Here is a 19,221-nt window from a genome sequence, read left to right as displayed (position 1 = left end):
TCCTTTGCCTTCCACCCAGCTAGCCACTCTGCAGCTGGAGCAGTTCCCTCCCGGGAAGCCTGTCTGCACCTGCAGTTAATGCACAGGTGAGGGCAATTCAGTGTGATGGTGGTTTTTATCTATCCAGCCCCAGCACAGCATCCCTCACCTGTGCAGTGGCTGCTGCTGGCATCTATCTTCTTTTTCTTTTTTAGATTGTGATCCCTTTGGGGACAGGGAGACTATTCATTTATTTTATCTGTGTAAACCACTTTGTTAATTGTTGTTGGAGAGCTCTTTATAAATATTTGTCATAGTAATTTTTAGAAAGAAACCCACCATCTGAAGGACCCCCAGGAAAGTGGATGCATTTTATTGATGCTTTCTCTTCTCATCTCTTTACAAGCCCTCAGTACTCCAAAAGGATGTAAAAACATAGATAAAGCAGACAGTATATCTTGGATTACATCAATGGAGGTGAGTGGACATGAGACGCAAATCTCAAGATCACTCTAAGAGATTTGTGGAGTTTAGTGTGGTAGATATTGAAAGGTCAGAGGCCCAAGGTGGTATCCCGTTACAGAGATCTGTCTTACAGCATTCAGCATACATATCAGGTTTTGTTCTTGACTTTTCTTCAAATGTTCTACATATTGCTGCATGCATACAGCTATACCTCATTGACTTCTTTTCTGGAGTGGAAGGAGAAAACAACAACAGGAGTGTAAATCTCCTTTGGTTATGACTAATTAAGTCCAGTTGTTTCAATTGGTCTTCTCAAAGAAGGATTAACTTTGGATACATTCTGTTTTGGTTTGGTTTCTATTTTGAACACACTCTTGGGAAAAGGTCCAGCAGATGCCCATGCCCACCAGAGTAACCAAGACGTTTCAGCTCCAGTATTGGGTTGAAAGCCAGACAGACAGCCAGTTTCATCCAGAAATCCCTGGAGCTGAATTACCGGTACAGCCTGGATTGTTACTAGAAAGCTTCCCTCCCCGTACTTTTGGGGAACTCCGGCTTCCTACAGAGACAAAGGAAGCAGAGCATGGGCAGATACCCGATGCCAGGAAGAAATTGGTTTCTGCATGGTTCAAGCACCGGTGTTGTGAAGTACTCATTCTTTTGAACTTGTTTTGATAAGATTGTAAAATTTGAATTCAACTGTCTTTGCCTCCGCTATAAAATACTCAAGTAAGATTGTCTTCTTGACCTTCCCTGTGTCTAATACTACACCCTAATGTTGGCATGTGCCTGGGCCCAGACTGCAGTCTGTTTGTAATCTGGAAATTCAGTTTCTGAGCTAAAATCCCCAGGTTGATCCAAAAGCATAAGTGTACATTTGTGCAGCATACATGTGGGTGAGCAACTAACTGGGGTAGCACCTTGCCCAAGACTGGCAAAGTGGAGAGTGGCCAATATTTCTCTAAATATTCTGGGGCTAAGGAGGGCTTCTTTATCAGGGAGGAGACCATCACCAACTGAAGGCCTTGGTAATGGATCCATTGCCAGTGAATGGCCTGTAGGTTGGCCCTCCGGGAGAAATCCCTCACTCCCCAAAATGGCTGCAGAAGGTGGAAGATGGCAAGTTTGTTGGAGGCTGGTCCTATCTCAAGGTAATGCTTTGGTGTCTTTTCTCATTGTTCTGGCTGCCCCAGCCAGTCCACCCCTGTGCTTTCATGCCTCTCTCTCCACCTCCCCACCCCACCCACCCTACTCCCTGCTATAGCAAGCAGCACAACAAGATGCCAATGTCATCAGTTGCAGGGGTCTTGCAGATTAGATGGAGTTTCATCTGATCCCGCAAGGCACTCTTTGTGGCCTTCAGCAAAAGTGCCTTTTTGGGGGGCACTGGATACAAATTACTCATGCTTTCCGTTTTATGAGATCTTGAGATGGCAGCCTTAATTTTGAAATTTAAAACGGATTGCAGGAGCACAGGAATTCAGGAAAGAAAGTAGGCCACACAAGACTGCCGTCAGTCCATCCTAATATAATGTGTTGTAGTGGCAGGAAAAGTTTGCATTCTAGAGGTCAAGATCTCTTGGGTTCAGTACCAAGTCTGAGAATATTTGAGGATTTTGCATCTTACCTAAAGAGGTTACAAGGGTCATGCAGACATTTCTAGAGGGAGATACTTGACATGTCGATTCCTCGACTACACAGTGATCCATCACATACCTCATGCATTGCCTGCATCGCAGGCCTTGGACTTGGAGAGAAAGAAACAACAGTTAGTGGAGAGTTTCTAGAATCCAGATTGTGTATTGCCCTAGATGAGGTGTGGAATGAAAGAATGCCAGAAGCACCATCTCCCACCTTTAGAGATGTGGGTATCTCAACACTAGGCCACCTCCAGCCTCTGAATCCCAGTTGCAGGGGAGCAACAACAGGAGAGAAGACTTACCTTCATCTCCTGCTTGTGGACTTCCCAGAGACATCTGGTGGGTCACTATGGGAAACAGGGTGCTGGACTAGATAGGCCTTGGGCCTGATCCAGCAGGGTTCTTCTTATGTTAATACTAGCCAGGTGCCAGTTTTGCCCTATCAGCAGACTGACATGCAGCTGGAAGTATCCCCACTAGAAACCACCCACAATCCTAAGCAAGGTGCTTTCCAGGTTGCACGCTGTCACAGTGTCACAACGGGTCCCTTAAGTGTGATTCCGTATTGCCTGTGTTTTGACATCAGAGCCCCTGCATTTTAAGAAAGGTGCCGTTCATATTTCTCTTGGATTTAATCTCTGCATTATAGTGCTACCATGTTGGAAATCCATTGCAAAAAAATAGCTGTATTTTGCCCATTGTAGGATGCTTTCCCTCTTACAACGGATCTCTAATGCAGTTTGAATTTGGCACCACAAAATGTTGCAGTTTACACTGCTTTTTGCAATGTAAGGCTAGCAATCTGGAAAGCACCCAGACGTGAAATGTAATTCTGGACCAAATCCTTTTGCTATTTCTCCCTGTGCCCAGAGGTGAGATTGTAGGTCAACAGGGAGTAGTCTTCTGAAAATACATATTTTAACTATTCATTCCCTCCTATGTGCTGTCATTTGAATCGGGATAGAATCTTTCTCTGTTCCACTGCCAGGTTCTCCTCCCTGCTCCATAATACCCCAACCCTCCTCTCAACAAGTTATCTTCCATGCCCCATGCAGGACTTACCAGTGCTCCAGCAGAGCAGAGCAGAAACTCCAAGGAGAAGTATCTTATTCATCTTGTTAGATTTCACCAGCACAACTGAAGATGTATCAGAAGGAAACGCAAAGAGAATCACCTTCATGTGAGGAAACTCTTCTCTGGATACCTTGAGACAGCTCTGTGCTCGGAATTTATTCTCTACAAGACACTGGAAAGAGCCCAAGGAATGAGGCCAGAGGGTCTGGAAATGCCTTCTTACTGGAAAGGGCTGATGAGCACAGATCTTCATGTGCTTTTACTGTAACTTGTGAGAAGAAGATTTTGTAATATATTTTGGGAACTGTTTGTAATATCATCCTCATAAGATTCATTTGCTGAAGGGCACACTTGGGTTTTAGTGCCATGGGAAGGAGAGGCCGAGGGAATTGAATAGAAGAGAAGCCCCCGCAGCTGTCCCTGCCAGTGATGCCACACTGTTTTGCTACCACCTCTCCTGCTTTCCTCACCTCAGCCAGCCACAGAAAAAGCATGGCTGCACACTCCCCAGCCTCTCACATACGAAATAGTGAACATGGAGAGATCTCTTCAATCTGCCTCTTTAGCATGCATATTTAAGCTATACAGCTGAGGCATGCACATCACTGGGGCTTGAAAATGCGGCTGCTAACATTGTCTCACAAAATCATTGTTGTCAACAGTCCAAAATGCAGGGTTGACACTACCAATTCTGGCAAGTGGCTGAGCAGTCAAGGAAAGGGAGCTAGTATGTTATTACATGAATAATGCATACAATCAGGCTCTGTGCCGGAGGGCTGGAAAGTAGCAAATGTAACCGCGATTTTCAAAAAGGGATCCAGGGGCAATCCGGGAAATTACAGGCCAGTAAACCTCATCTTTTGTGTGAAGTTTTATCAATATTTTGTACTGCTCTTTACAGTAATCTTTGACAAGCCAATGACTTTTTACTTCAGATACATAGTTTAGTAGTTTCTCGAAACTTTAGTTGTTCACCGAGCCAAAGAAAATTTTTTTTAACAATGCAGAGTAAAATTAAACATGGCAGATAAAAACAATTACAAAAAATTGACTAAAGTTGAGGGTGGCAGTGAAATGCAAGGTAGCAAAAGAAATGCAAGGTGACAATAAGGGAGGCAAAAAGAGAGTTTGAGGAACATTTAGCTGAAAGCATCAAGGGGAACAACAAAAACTTCTTTAAATATATTAGAAGCAGGAAACCTGACAGGGAGGCGGTTGGACCATTAGGGTGTGAAAGGGATTATTAAGGAGGATATGGACGTTGCAGAGAAGCTCAATTAGTTCTTTGCGTCTTTTTTAACGGCAGAGGATACTGAGCATATACCTGTTCCTGAACCAGGCTTTTTGGGGATGGAGCCTAAGAAATGAGTCAGCTAGAAGTGACAAGAGATGATGTTCTAAACTGTCTGGGAAAACTGAAAACTAACAAATCGCCAGGGCCAGATGGCATCCATCCAAGAGTCCTCAAAGAACTCAAATGTTAAATTGTCGACCTCCTTGCCAAAATATATAACGTATCCCTGCAATCAGGCTCTATACCGGGGGACTGGAAAGTAGCAAATGTAATACCGATTTTCAAAAAGGGATCCGGGAAGTTAAAGGCCGGTTAGCTTAACGTCCGTTCCAGGCAAATTAATGGAAAGCATCCTCAAGGATAAAATTGTAAAGGACATAGAAGAACAGGCCCTGCTGGGAGTGAACCAGCATGGCTTCTGCAAAGATAAATCTTGCCTCACCAACCTTTTGGAGTTCTTTGAGAGTGTCAACAAGTGTGTGGATCAAGGCGATCCAGTTGACATAGTCTACCTGGACTTCCAAAAAGCTTTAGACAGAGTTCCTCATCAAAGACTCCTGAGGAAAATTAACAGTCATGGGATAAGGGGACAAGTACATGTGTGGATTGAAAACTGGTTGAAAGACAGGAAACAGAGAGTAAGGATAAATGGAGAGTTTTCCCAATAGAGGAAAGTAAGAAGTGGGGTCCCCCAGGGATCTGTACTGGGACCGGTGCTTTTTAATTTATTCATAAATGATCTAGAAGCAGGGGTAAGCAGCGAGGTGGCCAAATTTGCAGATGATACCAAACTCTTTTAGGTAGTGAAATCCAAAACGGATTGTGAGAAGCTCCAAAAATATCTCTCCAAACTGGGTGAGTGGGCGACAAAATGGCAAATGCGGTTCAGTGTTGGCAAGTGTAAAGTGATGCACATTGGGACGAAAATGTGCGGCAGCTGTGAAAAAGGCCTATTCCATGCTAGGGATCATTAGGAAGGGGATTGAAAATAAAACTGCTAATCTTATTATGCCCTTATACAAAATGATGGTGTGGCCACATCTGGAGTACTGTGTACAATTCTGGTCACCACATCTAAAAAAAGGACATTGTAGAACTGGAAAAGGTGAAGAAGAGGGCAACCAAGATGATGCCTAGAGCACCTTTCTTATGAGGCAAGGCTGCAACACCTGGGGCTTTTTAGTTTAGAAAAAAGACAACTGTGGGGAGACATGATAGAGGTCTATAAAACCATGCATGGTGTGCAGAAAGTGAATAAAGAGAACATCTCCTTCTCACATAACACTTGAACCGGGGTCATCCCATGAAATTGATTGCCAAGAAATCTAGGACCAACAAACGAAAGTACTTTTTCACAGAACACATAATCAACTTGTGGAATTCTCTGCCACGAGATGTGGTGACATCCAACAACCTGGATGGCTGTAAGAGGGGTTTGGATAACTTCACAGAGGAGAGGTCTATCAATGGCTACTGCAGGATGCCTCTGAGTACCAGTTGCAGGGGAGAAACAGCAGGAGAGAGGGCATGTTTTCAACTCTTGCCAGTAGGCTTCCAGCGGCATCTGGTGGGCCACTGTGTGAAACAGGATGCTGGACTAGATGGGCCTTGGGCCTGATCCAGCAGGGCTGTTCTTATGTTCAATGAAAGAGTTAAGGGCATGATAGCTAGGGGGAAAACACTGTGGTGCCCCGCTTCCCTTGATGCCCTAGGCACGTGCTTATTTTGCTTAATGGTTAATCCAGGGCTGAGTACTGCATACAATTCTGGTTACCACATCTAAAGAAGGACATTGTAGAACTGGTAAAAGTGCAGAAGAGGGCTACCAAGATGATCAGGGGGCTACAGCACCTTTCTTATGTGGCAAGGCTACAGCACCTGGGGCTTTTTAGTTTAGAAAAAAGCTGACTGCAGGGAGACATGATAGAGGTCTATAAAATCATGCATGGTGTGGAGAAAGTGGGTTGAGAGAAATTTTTCTCCTTCTCATAACACTAGAACCAAGGGTTATCCCATGAAATTGATTTCCAAGGAATTTAGGTCCAATAAACAGGAATTCTTTTTCACACCATGCACAATCAACTTATGGAATTCTCTGCCACGAGATGTGGTGACAGCCAACAACCTGGATGGCTTTAAGAGGGGTTTGGATAACTTCATGGAGGAGATGTCTATCAACAGCTACTAGTCGGAGGGTTATAGGCCACCTCCAGCCTCAGAGGCACAATGCCTCTCAATACCAGTTGCAGGGGAGTAACAGCAGGAACATAGGAAACTGCCATATACTGAGTCAGACCATTGGTCTATCTAGCTCAGTATGGTCTTCACAGACTGGCAGCGGCTTCTCCAAGGTTGCAGGCAGGAATCTCTCTCAGCCCTGTCTTGGAGAAGCCAGAGAGGGAACTTGAAACCTTCTGCTCTTCCCAGAGCGGCTTCATCCCCTGAGGGGAATATCATGCAGTGCTCACACATCAAGTCTCCCATTCAGATGCAACCAGGGCAGACCATGCTTAACTATGGGGACAAGTCATGCTTGCTACCACAAGACCAGCTCTCCTCTCCAGGAGAGAGGGCATGTCCTCAGTTCTTGCCTGCAGGCTTCCTAGGGGCATCTGGTGGGCCATTGTGTGAAACCGGATGCGGGACTAGATGGGCCTTGGGCCTGATCCAGCAGTGCTGTTCCTATGTTCGTATTCACATCTTTATATATAATTCTCTTACGGCCAACCAGAAAGAGATCTTTGTCCAGATGCGTCTGGATTACTGGAACCATTGCCTGGGGAGGGAGCGGCCGTGAGGGAGGCAGGCAGAAATCGGCAGTGGGGAGTGGAGGATGGAGGAAGAAAGGAGGAAAGGCAGATTGGAGAGGAGAAACCAGACAGAGAGGGCGGCGGAACAAAGGAGAGAGAGAGGGAGGGGTAGTTTGTTCGGGTGGTCGAGGCGTGTGGGAGAGAGGCTGTTGCTGGGCTGAGGAGAGAGGGAAATCGGCCGAGGGAAAACACAGGGTGGGTGGTAAGGAGGCTGCGGCAGAGGCGCTGGCAGTCCCAGCCGCAGCAAGGAGGTGGCGGTTTGGGCCCTGTGCGTCCGCCAGGGTCAGGAGGTGGTGGTTCCTGACTGTGGGCAGTGAGGCGGCAGCGGGGAATAATGGGCCAGTCAGGGAGGGCGCGGAGAAGCGGACCAGGCGGGCATCTGAGGTGCTTGGGGGAAGAGTCAGGGAGAAGGGGCTGAAGGGGGGGAAGAGTCAGGGAGAACTAGGGGCACACGAAGAAAGGAGGAAAGGCAGAGTCTGGGTGTGGGGAGAAGGAAGGAAGGAGGAAAGGCAGAGACCGGGTGTGGGGGGGAGAAGGAAGAAAGGCAGAATCTAGTGGGGGACAAGGAAGAAAGGAGGAAAGGCAGAGTCCAGGTGTGGGGAGAAGGAAGGAAGGAGGAAAGGCAGAGTTGGGGGAAAGAAGGAAGAAAGGAGGACAGCCAGAGTTGGGGAAAGGAGTGGTGGTGGGGAGAGCACGAGAAAGAGAGAGTGAGAGTGGTGGGGAGGAGAGAGCGAGCGAAAGAGTGGGGGGGAGGGGAGATGTCACAGGCTCAGTGCACTACCACACAGATGCTCTGTGCGGGGTCAGCAAAACCTCAAAAGTAAGTAAACTACCGCACAGATACTCTGTGCGGGTTCAGCTAGTATATTATTATTATCCTTGATTATGTTTATATACTGTAGCCTTATTGCAATAAAATAAAAGGGCAGGCGGGGGTGGGAGGAAAAATGCTGGTTTCCTTCTGTGGCCCTGTGTCCATTCTGTTTGAATGGAATTAGCCTTCTTCTGTTTACTGCTTGGCCTTCTCACCTCCATTGTTTTTGCAAATTATAGTCTTAAGCTGCAGATGTTAGACAAAACCAGAATGCCATGTCTTGAAGATGAAGAGATTTGGAATTGGAGAAAGAGGATACAGACCAAGATAACGGCCTTTCTGCATGGCTTTGACCTGATGATATGCAGAAGGGATTAGGCAATGGGGCTTCTTGGACTTATTTAAACCCACCAGAAGAATGAAACCTGACAGGGAGGGAGGAGGCTGGACAACTAGATGATTAGGGAGTGACAAGAATGATTCAGGAGATATGGCGATTGCAGAGAAGCTAAACAGGTTCTTTGCATCTGTCTTCAGGTCAGAGAATATTGACTAAGCATATGACTGTGCCTGAACGGAACTTCTCAGGGACAGGAGCTAAAGAACTGAGTCAGATAGAGGTGATGATGATGTTCTAAGCTGTCTGCGAAAGTTAAACATTAACAAATCAACAGGACCAGATGGCATCCCCCAGGGAGTCCTTCAAGATCTCAAATGTGAAAATGTCGACATATGATAGAGTGTAGATGGTAGATGATAGACATAAGCCTCCCAGGGGTGCTAGGGGAAGCCCTTGAAACAGGGGGGCATAGGGCAAAACTGCCTTGTCAGGCGCTAACAGTGATGGGGCATCTTGTCAACACGCGCATGGGGCAGAATCCCCTTTTAATGGAGGCCCATTTCGTGTTTGTGTGTATACCATCACACACACACACACACATCCCTTTCCATGCCCCGTCTTCCTGGTGTCAGCATGCCAACATGCACATAGGGCTGTTCAGCACTTTCATGAGTCATTTGTGTTGTGGCGATAGGAGAGCAGTGTGGACTGGCAGTGCCAATGGCACTCTGGTTGGTACCTCAAGAGGTTAGTGGACCTGTCCACAGAGTGGCCACCCTGTCCTTCCATCTCCTTCTTGTGCATGTACCCAGTAGGGTTATTATGAGACACAGTGAAAGCCTTCATGTCAGGGCAGTTCCAGGTGGGAGCAGCAGGGAAGTGTCTGTGATGGACCTCTCTCCCCCATTCAAATTTCCCAGGATATGATTGGCGTTGCACCATCTGCAGATCTGTGGCCGTGGGGAATTGCTGGGAATTGGGGGCACCTTTCTTGGGTGGCCCCAGGTGACCTACCTACCCACTTTGCACCAGCAGTGATGGGCCAATTTGCCACAGCAGGGACAGTCTGGCAGAGGGGGTGTATCGGCAGTTCCTGGGTGGCAATCACCAAGACTGGCAATTTTATTTTATTTTATTATTTTATTGTTAAATTTATATACTGCCTTTCATTAAAACAATCCCAAGGCGGTTTACAGCAAAATTTAAAAACAAGATTGTAAAAAAGACACAATGGAAGCCCTCCTCGGGGATTGCATGTATGGAACAAACAGATTGAGTGGTAGTTCCCACCTAGCCCAAATGATTATCTTTATGGCTTCTCACTCTCATGAAGTAGTGGTTCATTCAGGTGAGCAACTTTTAAATGGAGAAATGGTGCTCCAAATGGACAGCCCCATCTGTGGTATTTCCACTGGACCAGAAGTTCCATCAGGGACTAATCCACCCCAGTGCACTGTCTCCAGTGTCTTCTTGCCCAGTGGGTGGCCCTTCTCATGAGAAATGCCATAGAGATTGCAATTTTTCTAAAAGGTGGGGAGGGGCAGGGCCCCCCTTCCCCTACCACTTTGTGTACAGGAACAGATCTGGGACAATCCCTAGTGGAAGGGGAAGCCTTTGGCCATGGGCACATGGCTGGATGACCTTAGCATATGGGGCTGTCAGTCATGGGGCTGCCTTGTGACAAAGACTGGGATGAAGTCCCTGTGCACAGACTGTGTGTATGGGGCCAGCCAGAACCACAGCGAGCAGAGCAGAGCTCCACTGGCAAGTATCATCTGTGTCTTGTCACCCAGTGTGGGGAACACACAGAACAGAACTGCCTTGCCAGGTGTCTTCTCTGCCAGGTGTGCTGTGTAAGAAACACACGGGGCACCTCTCTCCTGATGTGTCATCTGTGTGCGGTGTCCCTTGGACAAGCACACAGGGAAGAACTGCACTGACAAATGTCACTTCTGCTTGCTCTGCCTTCACGCAAAAGACACACGATCAGAATTAGCCAGGCATGAGTGGACCGCACCGTTCCTGTCTTTCAAGAGACATACAGGGCACAACTCCAATGGGAGAAATCTGTGTCGGGTCTTCATGGCATGAGCACAGAGAGTGGCAAAACTCCCCTAACATATTCCCCCCATTGTGCGGCACACCCTTCCACAAAGACACATGGCACACATGGGGGGAATTTGGGGGACTCCTGAGTTCTTCTGGAAATAGGAGTGTGGCTGCCGTGCAACTTAGACCTTCATCAAAGTGTTGTTTTGTACAAGCTGACAGGGTGGACCCCCCATCATCTGTTGCCTGGCAGAATAGAGAAGGTAGAGGAGAAGGCAGGGGCATGTCAGTTTGGCTGAAAGTGGACAGCGAGAGGTGCTGAAGGGATAGAGCTGCCACATTTCTGGTCTGTACCACCCAGAAATGGCGTGAAACCACAGTTATGGCTGTGACTATGTTTAGGCCTACAAGTTGCACCTTCAAAACCTAGGTTTTGGCAGTGAACCTCACCACCAACCGAAGGCTCAACTATGAGTTTAGCAAGGGAAACAGAAGGTCCTTTTTGCGCAGAAACTGCAGTTCCACAAATTCAGACGTTCCGGTTTCCTGAACTAGAGTTGCTCTAACTGCAGAGCCATGTTACATCTGAATCTGGCCATGATCTTAAGCAGAGCTTCTACCCACTTCCTGTGAAAGCAGGAAGCTGACCTTGAGTTAGGCATACTAATTGTTCTGGATGGAGACCTGGATGTGATCTTCTTCATATCCAACTCCTCAAATATTGGGAATATCATTCAGGAGCTCATGGAGGAATATTTAAGGTTGTCCTATTCCCCTGCCCCACCCCACAACACTCCTGTTGAAAATCAGGTTCATTATTTACATCAGTGGACTAAAACGATGGGCAAATGTATAGCTGGGCAAACACAGCTGCTTACTCAGCACTGACACACTAGTTTTACTGAAAAGAATAAAAATGAAACAGAGAATGAAACCATTGTTTCAATATAAAACAAACTTTTATACAACTATGCAGTTAATCGGTCTCTTCACCCTCCTCCAGCTTAGATCACTTGGAAGGACTAGAGTTCCCAGAACCAGAAAGTAGAACATTCACAGTTAGAATACAAAGAAATCTTATTTGATATTGACAAATTGCAAATTGTCAAGCAAATTGTCTAGAGATTCTCTCTAGAAGTCTCAGAAATTCTGGAGCAAATTAATCAGATAAAACTAAAACACATTACGAAATGTGACCCCAGAAATAAAAGGTTGGGTTAAGAATGGTTAAGTAGGAAAAAGGAATGAAAGGTAGGGGAAGCCTCTGAAAGGCACTTCCCTTCATCCTCCCAAAACTAATATATTTTGAAGTTTGTGGACACATTTGTGTGACAGAAAGTCATTACCAAATTTTGCATACACAATCTTGCCACTGCAATTAGCCAACTGAACAACTCTTTACACCAGAATATGCTTGGGGAAAGGATTTTTTAAACTGCATTTTTAGAAGCAATTCTGAATCTCTGAATACATCAGATTTTAACGGTTATGGTTCTGAACATATTATTAACATTCAGTAATCAGATCAAAATGACATTGTGCCCAAGAGAAGCAGAAGAGCTTACTCAGATTCAAATGTACTGCCATCCAAATTTATCATATATGCTCATTATTCAGTAAAAGGAATAATGTCTGAAGTTCACATCCTACAAATTTGAGACTGTTTGTTGACTTCCTTTTTGTGAGCACATCCGTTAAAAAATATCTTATGTATATAAAAAATGGTCTCTCTCTATAAAGTGGTTTGAGCCACTTTTGAGCCTCACTCACTGACATGAAATTCTCAGACCAAACCACAAAAAATGCTGCTGTTTTCACAGGTAGGTTACAGACCTCACCCAGACTACCAAAATAAATAAATAAAACCCCAGAAAAATTCATTAATGTACTAGAAAATGCTGGAAAACTCTCTCACTGGAAAAGTAAGGGAGAGGGTTCATACAAAATCTGGCTGTATTCTCAGGTACTTTAAATGACAGAAAGTCTAAACTTTGTGGTCCAGGATGCGTGCTTGCAAACTCCAAGTCGTTTCATTTGTCTATTTTAAATTCTGAAGAGTTTCTGGATTTGTTCATACAAAATAAAGTCTCATTTTCTGATTAGCTACACTCCAAATTTTGCATAAACAATCCTGCCTCTTTAACTTAATGTAGTACCTTTTACACTGGAATATGCTGGGGGCAGGGGGAGGTATAAGTTACATTTTTTACACACACAAATTCTTTGTCCAGTTAATGAGGGACCTCACTTACTCTGTAATCATCAAGGGCACTCTAAAAAGAATAGAAAAAACAAATGCCAAAATACCCCAAAGCTCCCCAAAGACCATGCCTCCTGCCCTTATACTCTGACCCAATCATGCCAAACTTTCCAGACTTCTCATTGACTCATTCAACTCTTAGCAAGCTGGCCATATTCTTACTAATTAATAAAATAAATTCTGTACCAAGCAGTAATTATTCAAGTTATTTTCCTCACATTTTCCATTGTAGGCACCTTAGCAAGCCCAAATAATTATCAAGAAGGTTGGTAACTTGAACCCTGTGTTCCTCCCCTAGTAGTTTATGTTCAGCCAGCATCAAGTTAGTCAAGTTCTTTGCACAGGCTACACTTGAAACTTCCATAGACTGTCCAAACAAACAAACAAACAAACAAAGCCCAGCATTGCTCTTACTCCATCAAACTGCTGATTTGGCTGACACGCAAATAATGACTCAGAACTGGCAGTTCATGACCCATGCTACCCAATATGGATCCTTAGGAGTCGAGCTGTTTTCTTGACACATCTGGGGTAAAATTTTCAGCTGGTTCACCTTGGACAATTCTCTGAAGTCTTTAAAGATGCATTTATTCACTCAAGCTTTTTAACTAGACTTTTAACTACACTTGTGGTTTTAAATTGTTTCAAGGTTTTAATTTGTTTATGTTGCTATAAGCCACCCATGGATCCTTAGGAGTCGAGCCGTTTTCTTGACACATCTGGGGTAAAAAATTCACCTGGGTCACACCTGTGAGATAGGTTAGGCAGGCAGACAGAGAGATTGAGAAAGAGAGGGACAGATTGTGCTTCCTTGGCCAATTCTCTGAAGGAAAATCATTCCTCTGTAGAAGTTGCACTGCAGTTTTTGTCCTTTCTCCTCTGAAACAGATGAAAACCTTCTTATTTTTGCCACCTCCAAATGATTTCAGGTCACCATTTGTGGGCATGAAGGCCTCTGAGAAATATAGAAGCCATGGGGAACCACAGCTCTTGGAGGTTCTAGTGCCTGGGTGGCTATTCTTGCAGTGTTTGGGGATGTAATCAGGGTTTCAGCAGTAGTCATTCTCATCACTACTGCAGTGGGCGGTGGGGGGAGATTGCTTGACTCTAGAACCTGTTGTGGCCCCAGTGGTATCAACAAAAAGGCAATGAGACCAGAGCTCAGAACGGTCCTCAAATTAAAAAGAACCAATTTTGCCTAATCCAAATAGAGGAGAAATCAACTCATTTTTTAAAAGGCCATTTTGAATCAAGCCTGAAAAAACTTGCCTGGTACTAGCCAATACATCCCATTGATTCTACAATGAACACTTTGGTATTTCGTGATCAATGGTATTTTAAGGCTTAGAAAACCAGGGCATAGTTAGAAAACACCCAGCAGAATGGCAATCCTTTAACAAATTATTGTAATAACCCAAGGTTGCATGCAATGAACTGAGAGAGGGAGGGAGAGGGGGATTATTGTGCTTACTATAATAAAAGAAGAATGCAGGCACAAAGCTAAAATATTAAGAAATAAAAAATAACACATGGCATGGGGCAAAGAAGCTGAAATGTACCAGAGAAATAATTCAAAATGTCATCATGCCCAAGAGAAGCAGAAGTTCTTTCTCAGATTCAAATTTACTATGATTCAAATTTACGATGTGTGCTAATTATTCAATAAAATCAATAATCTTTGAAGTTGAAACCCTACAAATTTATAACTATTAGTTTGCTTCCCTTTTCCAGACTGACAAGGGGACGGGACGGCAGGGAGGTATGCAGCCGCCTCACCAGACCAGTTTACAATGGAGCACCGATGGGGGGAAGTGGCAGGAGGGGGGAGTGCACCCTCGCCCACGCTTAAAGTCACCCCCCACACACACCTTTGAACTCGACCACGCCAGTTCTTTGCACATCCCTAGAACTTAGAGAAAACCATGGGCTGGTGATTCACTTCTTTTAAACTTAGGGTTGGACCTGCCTACCCTTAGCCTCATCTCTGGTAACCTCTGGCTCCCTCCCCTCCCCTCGGCCCCACACCCGCCCTGCCCCGCTACACCCCTAGAAGCTGTTGGAGATGGAGTTCCAGTGCATTGACCTTTCACATCAACTATCCTAATAACCACTAGGGGCATTGGGAGTAGATGTAGTTAGTAAGGGTCTCCTTACCTGTCCCTGCTTTGCGTCTACCCTATGACCCCTGCATTGACTCCTCAGGTATTTCCTGTGATGGAGTCAGCCCACTTCCTTTTCTCTTGGAAACATCTCTCCCCCACCCCCCCACCCCCATCTATCCATTATGTAGCTCTTAGATAGGGCTAGGTCTTTACTATCCAGAATGTACTTTACCAAAAAACCTATTTAGCTTAGTTTGTGCTACAATCTCCATGCACGTTAAAGGGGGAGCCATTGTACTTATGAATAAGAGTGATTATATTTCAGAAATTGAGAGACAATTGGCTGATAGAACTTATTATGTGCCATTGGATCATGACCCCACGAAAAAGATCATGTCCCTGATCAAGATTGTACTTGATGAGGCGGATATGTTGGGGATCATCACGGCAAATGAGAAGTATATCCTCAATCAGTACCCTAGGGTTCCTGTATTTTATGTCCTGCCCAAAATACACAAACCCGGTCGACCCTAAGGGTCGACCTATAGTCTCAGGCTACAATTCGGTCCTTGAGCCGCTGTCTATTTATGTTGACCACCAATTGAAACCGTTTGCGGAACAGATTACATCTTATATCAAGGACACAAGAGACTTTATTTTTAAGCTTGAAGGAAAAGTTATATCTGACCAGGCCATTTTGGTGACCCTGGATGTGGTGTCTTTATATACCAGTATACCTCTAGATCAGGCACATAATGTTGTTGAATCTTTACCACTGACGAGAGCTGACCCTAATCCCCCTACGTATTTTCTGCTTGAATTAGTGGACCTCATCTTTGAAAAGAGTTATTTCAGGTTTCAAGATCAATTCTATAGCCAGATTAAGGGATTAGCCATGGGTTGTATACTGGTGCCCAGTGTAGCATGTCTGTTTATGGCTATGCTGGAAGAGAATTGGATTCTGAATCAGAAAATCAATCCTTTTTATGAAGATCTGGAAGTATATAAACGCTACATTGATGATGTCTTTATTGCATTCAAGAACAGGGGCAGATTTACTGAATTTGTTGACTGGTTGAACTGTTTGCATTCAGACATTAAATTTACCAGTCAATGGGATCTCCATCAGATCCCGTATTTAGACACCTGGGTACGGGTTGGGCCAGGGAGATGACTCATTTTTGCTTTGTACAAAAAAAACATTGCATAAGAATGCTTATCTACACTTTAAGTCTAATCATCCTAGACATCTTAAGCAGGGTCTTCCTTATGGCCAGTTTTTACACGTTAGACGTAACTCTACTTGGTATGCAGACTTTGAGAGGGAAGCTGAGATTCTTGAGCAACAACTGATCCAGAGAGGTTACCTCCCTGTTGTGATCCAGCAAGCAAGAGACCATGCCAGACGTAGGAACCGAACAGAACTTTTCAAAGATCAGCCTTGTGAGAAAACACACAGAGTTATCTGGTCTATCGATTATATCCCCCGGCCTTTAAGATTCAAGGGATTATTCGAAAGCACTGGCATATAGTCGATAACATTCTGGGCTGTGAATGTCCACCAGTCACTGCTTTCCATAGGACTATGAGTATTAGAAATATACTTATTAGATCAGATTGCTTAGATACTCACACACAGAGGCAAGTCACCACAGGTTTCCATCCATGTGGTGACTGTTCAGTATGCCATCTAGTGGTCCGCACCAAAGAGGTTCGTCATCCCATTACTGGCATATCCACGTCACTTATGTTTTTTGCAATGTGCAGGACCAGGGCAATTGTACATGTTGTCACCTGCCCATGTGGTAAATGGTACATCGGCAAGACTGAGAGATGTGCACGTGTGAGGATTGCCGAACATAGGTCCAGGATCAATCTGCGAGTGATGGACGCACCTTTGGTCTGTTATTTTGTTGAATTTCAGCGCTCCACAGATGACATCCGTTTTTTTGTATTGCATGTACATCAGAGGCATTGATTCACTTTTGATGATGTCCAACAGTATCTTGCAAAGAGAAGCCTCCCTTATTTTTACATACTAGACGTTGGAGCTGTTTGGGCTATATACCAATTTAGACCTGTCCTGTTACTTATAGGACTACCCCACCTTCATTTCTTTGACCTTTGGGTCCAATATCCATCTGGATCTGCCCTGTTATCCATAGGTTTGCTCCACGCTCAGTTCCTGGATTTCATACAGGGGGATGTATGCCCCTTGATTCTTTTGCCCTATGTTGACCAGTATCTACCATTCAAGTTTCCCTTTGGCTTCTGCTCTTTATATTTCCTGACAGGTGCTGCATGTCTTTTTTCTTCTCTTTAGACATGCTTGTTTTCACTTGATTCGCCTCCTTTTTCCCTCCCTCTTATTATACATCTTTATATCTGTCTTCATTAGGCAGGATTTATGGTTTTGTTATGCCAGTTCAATATTGTAACTGTCTCAGCTCGCTGCAGCTCATTTTTATGGACTCTGTGCCTTTAGTGATTTTTAGGGAATTTGTGATTTGCCAAGACGTTCCAATTTATTTTCTGCTGAGTCAGTGACATGCAGGTGCACATGTCTGACTTTGATTTAGATGACATTGTATGCAGCTGTAGGGAGTCCCTATCAGACTGGTATAAATTTGAGAAGTTTATACGAGTATGTACGATTGACAGCACAGATAGGCTTTGGCCAGCCTGAGGAGTGAGTTATTTATGTGAGTGGAGGTTTGTATTTTTATATCGGGATATTTTTCCTTGCAGCGTTCTGTTTGTTGGGACTTATGCTTGGCTGACTGTACTCATGTTTGATATCCAATAGGCTGATGAAGCTAATTTTGCGAAACGGCTTTTTTGAATATCTGGAGAGAGCCGTATGCTTGATTGGATACGCATATCTCTACATATGAAGTTTGCATTCTTCTACAATGGCATGTGGAGGCTGAGTCTGAAATTTATGGAACCTACATTCTACTGAGGCTATATTTACAGCTGGACTCTTCTTCGGAACTTGTATTTCTCCTCCTTTGCAGGGATGCTTTTGAGACCACGCCACTCACAATATCATCTGGCAACCGTGCTCAGACATTACTTTCCTTTTGTCCCTCAGTACGGGCTGTTATTGGTTTCTAATTGTTCATTGTTATTCTGTTATTGTATTTTCTTGGTAATTGTTTTAGGTTTTTCATTTCTTCATGCTTTTTGAGTTTTACAGATGTTTACAGGTTTGAGGTTATTTACTTCAGTTTTCTAGTTTTTGAGTTCTTTTTGTCATTCTTGGTCCTTTAAGGTTTTTTTTAATGTCAGCCAGTTAGGGATAGTTTACTTAGATCCCTGCCTACCTCATTTAGTTCTTTAGCAGCCCCACGTTTGCCTTGTTTAGGAGTACCTCTACTAGATGGTTATGACCATTATTATTTATATTTGACCAATATCAATTGGTTTTCATTATAAGTGGTTATTTATGGTTCAGTTATTAAGTTTCTTACCATTGTCTCATTGGCTATCAGTATATATTTTCAGTATATATTGTTTATTGCAATATATGATCTTTTATACATTTTCGCTTTATACATTTTCGCTTTAGTCATGGGTGGGTTCTTTTCCCAATTGTTTTTAACATATATTTGCGCATGAAGGGGTCTTGAAAAAAGCCGGTGAACTGTGGAAGATAAGTATTTCGTCGTCATTATACCATGGAACTCTCTCTCTTGCTTTATGAAGAGACAATTGTTCATATTGCATACTCTTGCTTCTCTTTTAATCTAATAATAAACTCGGTCTGGCCGGCTGGCTAGCCTGCGACCCTAGCTTACCTCGGGGTGGGAGGGGGAGAGAGCAAGAGCCTGGGGAGGTGGGTTGGGAGGCCTGAGAGGAGGCTGGGTGGGGCGGGCAGCATTTCTGAGCCGGCGAGATCAGAGCAGGTGGCCAGCTGGCAGCAGGAGGCCTGTTGAGCCAGGTGGCGCCTGCTGATGACGTCAGTGGCGCGGCTTGGGTGGTGCAGGCGGAGGTTGCCAGGAGGGAGGAGCCACACATGAACGAGGGAGACACAAACAGGGTGGAACTGGACTGGAGGACTTAATAAAGGCTATAGGCCTGGGAGCGTTCGGCTTGTGGAGAAGCCTGAAATAGAGCCAGCCCGTGATGCGGGGCAGAGCAAAGACAATCTCCCAGAGAGGGTCCAGCCGCTGACTCAAAGTGCCAAAAGGAGGAGGACATGGGTGAGAAGGAGCCCTCCCCTTTGCTTTGAGGCTTGGCTTGATGTTTCAGCTGCTAACCCAGGAGTTCTGTGTAGGTCTGGCATGACAAACTCTTGTTGAAGTAAGTGCACTACTCTTCATTTTGGGTCTGCCTTAGTTGCAGGCCTCTGGAGGCCAAGGAATGCTCAGCTCCTTTTAGGGAGGGTTTTC

The 19,221-nt window shown here is 44.7% G+C and overlaps 1 protein-coding gene and 1 long non-coding RNA gene across 3 annotated transcripts; one reads left to right on the top strand and one right to left on the bottom strand.

Moving 5' to 3' along the window:
• Positions 1–337: 337 nt before the first annotated feature.
• LOC128346185 (lymphocyte antigen 6B-like) lies at positions 338–7,717 on the bottom strand. Of its 2 annotated transcripts, XM_053299185.1 has the most exons (4): positions 7,174–7,717; positions 3,147–3,221; positions 2,072–2,191; positions 338–671 (listed from the first exon to the last, which is right to left on the bottom strand). In XM_053299185.1, the coding sequence occupies exons 1-4, from the start codon at positions 7,223–7,225 to the stop codon at positions 487–489; spliced, it is 432 nt and encodes a 143-aa protein (XP_053155160.1). In that variant the 5' UTR covers positions 7,226–7,717; the 3' UTR covers positions 338–486. The 2 variants fall into 2 exon arrangements, with proteins under 2 accessions (XP_053155160.1, XP_053155159.1); XM_053299184.1 differs by lacking the exon at positions 7,174–7,717 and having other exon boundaries at positions 3,147–3,676.
• Positions 7,718–17,485: 9,768 nt separating this feature from the next.
• On the top strand, positions 17,486–18,371 carry LOC128346186 (uncharacterized). The gene is made up of 2 exons (XR_008316826.1): positions 17,486–17,529; positions 17,634–18,371. It is a non-coding gene; the product is annotated as an uncharacterized LOC128346186 (long non-coding RNA).
• The last annotated feature ends 850 nt before the right edge of the window (positions 18,372–19,221 follow it).

This window comes from Hemicordylus capensis, chromosome 2 (assembly GCF_027244095.1).
Source record: "Hemicordylus capensis ecotype Gifberg chromosome 2, rHemCap1.1.pri, whole genome shotgun sequence".
In the NCBI taxonomy this organism is placed as follows: Eukaryota; Metazoa; Chordata; class Lepidosauria; order Squamata; family Cordylidae; genus Hemicordylus; species Hemicordylus capensis.
Note: the sequence above shows the minus strand (reverse complement) of the source record. Positions and strands in the feature narration are given on the sequence as shown.